A 5565-nucleotide genomic window follows, 5' to 3' on the forward strand; every position below is an offset into this window, starting at 1 on the left:
AGGGCGAGTGCCACCGCTACCTCCTCGACCTGATGTGTTTTCTTGGCGTGAACGCTCGCCGCCGTCTTCGTGTCTCCCGTCATGGCTGTCACCACCACCGCCGCGTGGACGTCTTCTTCATCTTGGTGTCTCGCAGCATCCACATACACTGCCCCGTTGTCGCTTGCGTGTAGGTCTACCAGGGCCTTGGCCCGAGCGGTCCTTCGTTCCTTGTTATGTTCTGGGTTCATATTGCGAGGTATAGGACAGACGACGAGCCGTGCCCGCGTTCCCTCGAGCAGCGGTTCCCCTGCTGGTTGTCCTCCCTCCTTGGGCACGTACCCCAGGCGTCGGAGGATGTACCGTCCCGTTCTGCTGCCCGACAGGCGCTCAAACTGCGCCGTCTTCTGTGCTTCCGCGATTTCGTCGAGGGTGTTGTGCACCCCCAACGCCGCCAGTTTGTCAGTGTTCGTACTTCTGATGAGGCCGAGAGCCGTCTTGTACGCCTTACGTATGGTCGCCTCGATCTTGGCTTTCTCGCAGGCCCTCCAGTTGTGAAACGCGGCGACGTACGCGACGTGGCTTAAGACGAAGGACTGTACAAGCCTCATCAGGTTCTCCTCCTCATGCCTCCCCTTCTGTTGGAGACTCGGCGGACAAGGCGCATGGCCGCGTCGGATTTCGTGGTCAGCTTGGTTACTGTGGCGCCGTTGACCCTCGTTCGTTCGAGAAGCATGCCCAGCACCCTGATTTGGTCGACCTCCGGGATGACCTGTCTGTTTGCCGTGTGTAAGACGATGTTTGACCGGTCGTCTCTTTTGCGTTTCCTAACACCCTTCGGTGGGAGTATCAGCAACTCCGACTTGGTCGGAGAGCAGACGAGGCCCGATCCGTCGAGCTGTTCTTCGATTGCGTCTATAGCTTCTTGCAAAGTGGTCTCATATGTCCGGCGCTGCCTTCAGGGACCCACAGCGTGACGTCGTCAGCGTAGATGGTGTGGCGGACGACCGCCACCCTTTCCAACCGATTTGCCACGCCGATCATCACCAGGTTGAACAGCAGCGGGGAAATGACTGAACCCTGCGGCGTGCCGACGCTGCCAAGCTTCTTTTCGGGCAGCTTCAGGTCTCCCGCGCAGATCTTGGTCGTTCTGTTCGTCAAAAAGTCCCTGAAGTAGTAGTACGTCCGTCCTCCCATGTTGAGTTTAGAGACTTGTCCTAGGATTGCCGAGTGTCGGACCTTGTCGAACGCACTCTGCAGATCCAGGCCAAGCACCGCTCTATTGTCTCTGGTCATTGTGTCGTCGTCAAGGAATCTTGTGTTTTAGCAGGATCATGGCGTCCTGCGTGCTCAGCTTATTTCTGAATCCTATGAGGGAGTTGGGGTAGAGCTCTGCGTCTTCTAGGTAGCGTTGCCACCGGTTCATGAGGACGTGCTCCAGCACCTTCCCCACGCACGACGTGAGTGAAATTGGTCGAAGGTTCTCTATGCTCGGGGGCCTGCCGGGTTTTGCGATAAGGATCGTTTTGGCCGCCTTCCACTGCTTGGGGAGTTGGCCTGCGCGCCAGCACTTGTTGAAGTAGCGCGTCAGCGCCTCCACTGCCGTGTCGTTTAGGTTCCTGAGCGCCTTGTTGGTGACCCTGTCAGGTCCCGCCGCCGATCTTCTGTTGCCATTCTGCAGCGCGTCGCGCACTTCCCATGGTTCTATGTCCTTGTCTAGCTCCGCGTTCTCCTCTCCGAGGTAACCCGGATGGTCCTCGGTGGGGGTGGTCGGGAGGTACTTGGCGTCCAGTGTTTTATTGACTTCGTCCTCTCCCAGTTCCGTGATGGCCCTACGGAGCGTACGGGCAAGGTTGTTGTGTTGGGTACTCTTGGTCGTGGTCTCGTCCAGGAGGTGTCGTAGCATGTTCCACGTCTTTCCCGTGTGAATCATGCCGTCCGCCTCGTTACACGCCTGGTTCCATTGCTGGGCGCACAGCACCCTGCAGTGCTTTTCGATCTGTTTGTTGAGTTCGGCGATCCGTTTCCTCAGCTGACGGTTGGTGCGTTGTTTTAGCCAGCGGGCCTTCAGTGAGCTCTTGGCTTCCAGAAGGTGCGCCAAGCGGCTGTCCATCTTGTCGATGCCCTCGTCCGTTTCTATTTCTTGAGTAGCGTCGTCCACTGTCTTCATGATGGTGGTGGTCCACTCTTCTATGTCTTGTATGTCGTCGTGCGTTTCGGGTAGCGCCCGGCGAAACGCCTCCCAGTCCGTGAGCTTGTGCGTTTTCTTGCCGTAGTTGTTGCGGCCGGCGAGCGGGATTCGGACCTCCACTATCATGTGGTCGCTGCCAAGGTCTGCTCCCGTGTTGCGCCATTGCGTTTCGCGCGAGCACGCCGTCCCCATCTTGACGAACGTCAGGTCCGGGGTGGTATCCCTCGCCACCGACGTACAGGTTTTTGTGGGTTGCGACGGGTCCGTCACCAGGTTGAAGCCCGGGTCTATGGCATCCTGTAGTAGTTCTCTTCCCTTGACCGTCGTTCTGGCGTGTCCCCAAGCCTGGTTCGGGGCGTTGAAGTCGCCGCATACTACTACTGTGTTCCCGCCGGCCAGCCGGGCCGCCTTGTGCATGAGGGCCTTGAAGCGCTGCTGGTGGTGGGGCGGGTTACTGTATACGTTCACCACGAATGCGCTTTCCTTCTTCCTTTTACCCGTAACGAGCTCGACCATGCAGTGCTCCGCCGTGCTGTTGGTCAGAAGCGTGTGCTCGACGAAGGTGATCCCCCTCCGAACCAGAATGCACGTACCTCTGTGTCTGCGCCGTTTGCCGTTGAGCACCACAATGTGTCCCGTAGTTGGTTCTGCGTGGGTACGGTACCCCTGTAATTTCGGCGGGGGACTTTCGCAGTGGGTTTCTTACAGTAGTATTGCGTCGGGCTTGCGCTTGAGCTGCCTTAAGTGTTGTTGTAGCACCGCTTTTCGTTGTGAGAACCAGTTGCAGTTCCAGTGCCAGACCAGGAGGTCCGTTATTGGCACTGGGGCTGCGACTGCGGAAGTTGCTGTGCTACGGCGGGTTGTCCCATCCATAGTTGCTGCAGTTTGGCAATGATCTCGTTCTCCAGTCCCTGTATCTGGGCTTGTATTTGTGCTTGTATTTGCGTGAACGCGTTCTGTAGTCCATGCACTGCATGCTCGAGGGCCGTGAGGCGCTCGTTCATTGCGTGAGTCGTTTGTTCGAGGGCCGTGAGTCACTCGTTGGTGATCTTTGCATTGGCTTCTAGGCGATCCAGCCGCTCGTCTCGCTTGTCTAGTCTTGCGTTGATCCTAAGGTCTCTGGCGCTCTCCACCACCCGTCGTTTGGGGTTCAGCTCTGACGGGCGGGCCGCCCTAGGGTCAGTTTCCGGCTCTGGTTTGTCTTCGTTCATTATTTCTTGGTGCCGCTCTAGCGTCGGTTGTGGTTGCGGCGTTGTTGGCTGCACGGCCTGCTGCTGCAGCTGTTGGTGCATCGAGATCAGCATGGCGACCATAGGCATAAAAACAAACAACAACACTCCCTGGTTTAACCGACAGCTTCAATGCCTTAAAAATAAAAAGAAAAGTTATGCAGGTTAGCTGGTAAAGACCGACTTTCAACTTGCTGGATTAAATACAAGAAATGTCACAAAGAATACCAGCCTTTACTCAAGACCACCCGCCGTAATTTTTATAACCATGACTTGACTTCCATGCGTTTGGATAACCCCCGTAAATATTGGCGTGTAATTAATCCAAGAAACAATCCTGATATCATCCTTAGTGGTTCTAATGGCGCAACAATTCCCGAATCTCAGTGTGTTTAGCTCTTAAACAACGCCTTTGCCTCAGTTTTTACTAACAAAGATGCCTGTCTTTCCCCTCCTTTACTTTAGAGATATTGCCGCAATCATTAGTATTCATTGACACGGCGGATCGTCGATCCCCCACTATCATCATCGACGGACGGCCAGAAGAAGACGACGTTGTTGGCGCTCGGCAAGCGCGCTGTCGCTGTTCTTAGGAACCAATGAGTTCGTGGCAATAAAGCCAATTCCTTCAACCCTAAACCACAAAGGTCCATCGTCCTATCGGTGACATTCTGGTGGAGGTGCTGGGTACATTCACCCGATGTCCAGCGGCTCGCGGCGACCCCGCGAGGCGAGTCCAATTCTAAGGCCAGGCCGCCGCGCCTTCTTGGAGAACGAGGCTCGCACGAGCAGGCGGCTGCAAGGCCGTACTCCGGAGTTCGGACTGCTACCCGACGGCCCAAGGACCACTGTATCTTCCAGGATGACGTCACAGGCACAGCAAACCGATGCACCTTTCTTCCCCCTTGTGGACTGGCCCATTATCCCAAGAAAACCTGCCCCATTCCACGGCGATGCCTTTGAGGACGTCGATGACTGGATAGATCAATATGAGCGGGTGGCTCGTCACAACGGATGGACCTCAGATCATTGCCGGCAAAGCTTCTATTTCTCATTGGAAAATACGGCCCGGACATGGTACGAAAACAATGAACGATCGCTAACCTCGTGGGAAGTTTGCAAGGAGAGACTGCGGCGAGCCTTCGGCAACCAATACCGACAGCAAAAGGCTGAAGACCTCCTTCAACGCCGAATCCAGGGCCATAACGAAAGTCTCATCAGCTTTGTCGAAGACGTCCTCCGGCTGAGTACCCGCGCCGACCCACAAGCTACTGAAGAAAAGAAGTTACGCGCATTGATGAGGGGCGTGAGAAGTGACATCTTTGGTGGCCTTGTTCGCAATCCACCAACAACAGTCGAGGGATTTGTGACGGAGGCAACGAACATTGAGAAAGCTTGGGCAGCCAGGAACGATCACTACCACCGAATGACAGATACCCCGACGATTTCAGCTTTTGCATCGGCCCACTTCTCGAACCATGCATCCGAGGGATACATCCGGGAGCTCAACCGGGACGTTGTTCGAGAAGAGCTCCAAAAGCTGCGGCCGGCTTCGAAGTCGCCAGCTTCTATTTCTCTCGTTCAGGCTGTCCAGGAGGAGGTGCAACGAGCTCTTGTTCCTGGTGGCCCAGTCGATGTAACCCCCCAGCGCTCGGCCGCAACCTACGCTGCCGCTGCCAGCCAACCGCAGTTGCCTACTGCTGGGCCCGCCATGAGCACGCCGCGACGAGAGAGATTTGCCCAAACAGGCTACCAGCAACCTAGGCAGCAGCAGCGTGGACCCCGAAAGACGGATTTGTGGAGGACGGCCGACAACCGCCCACTCTGCTTCCACTGTGGTGAAGCCGATCACGTGTACCGCCGGTGCCCCTACCATGAGCTTGGGCTTCGAGGGTACCCTCCAAACGACCCACGCCAGAAATATGGCCAGCAGCCTCGTGAAATCGAAGACTACCTTCGACGCTCGTCTCCGCCGCGCGATGAGTACTTTCGACGCTCGTCCCTGCCGCGTGAGGACTACTTTCGACGTCCGCTCTCGCCGCTACCCTCTACTGTTCGAGGAGCTCGCTCGCCGTCCCCTCATCGCCCAGCCTCACCTCTTCGACGATCTCGCCGTGAGAGTCAGTCTCCCGTCCCTCACCGGGAAAACTAACCCCGGCAACCCCT

General features: G+C 56.6%; 1 protein-coding gene across 1 annotated transcript; it reads right to left on the reverse strand.

The window, feature by feature from the left end:
• Nucleotides 1–1285: 1285 nt before the first annotated feature.
• Nucleotides 1286–3483, reverse strand: LOC144177951 (uncharacterized). Its single transcript, XM_077705516.1, has 3 exons — nucleotides 3209–3483; nucleotides 1551–2771; nucleotides 1286–1478 (listed from the first exon to the last, which is right to left on the reverse strand). Exons 1-3 carry the CDS (start codon nucleotides 3481–3483, stop codon nucleotides 1286–1288), a joined length of 1689 nt encoding a protein of 562 aa, XP_077561642.1.
• Between the last annotated feature and the right edge of the window lie 2082 nt (nucleotides 3484–5565).

The sequence above is a fragment of the Haemaphysalis longicornis genome, unplaced genomic scaffold (assembly GCF_048455015.1).
Source record: "Haemaphysalis longicornis isolate Haplotype H1 unplaced genomic scaffold, Haemaphysalis longicornis Haplotype H1 scaffold_35, whole genome shotgun sequence".
In the NCBI taxonomy this organism is placed as follows: domain Eukaryota; kingdom Metazoa; phylum Arthropoda; class Arachnida; order Ixodida; family Ixodidae; genus Haemaphysalis; species Haemaphysalis longicornis.

Excerpts from the sequence above, each read along its gene's own strand:
- LOC144177951 (XM_077705516.1), bottom strand. The coding sequence starts at position 3,483 with ATGGTCGCCATGCTGATCTCGATGCACCAACAGCTGCAGCAGCAGGCC. Across the intron at positions 2,772-3,208 it reads AATGCAAAGATCACCAACGA|ACACAGAGGTACGTGCATTC; the intron begins GTGACTCACGGC and ends CAAACGGCGCAG. Across the intron at positions 1,479-1,550 it reads CTGACGCGCTACTTCAACAA|GCCCCCGAGCATAGAGAACC; the intron begins GTGCTGGCGCGC and ends AAAACCCGGCAG.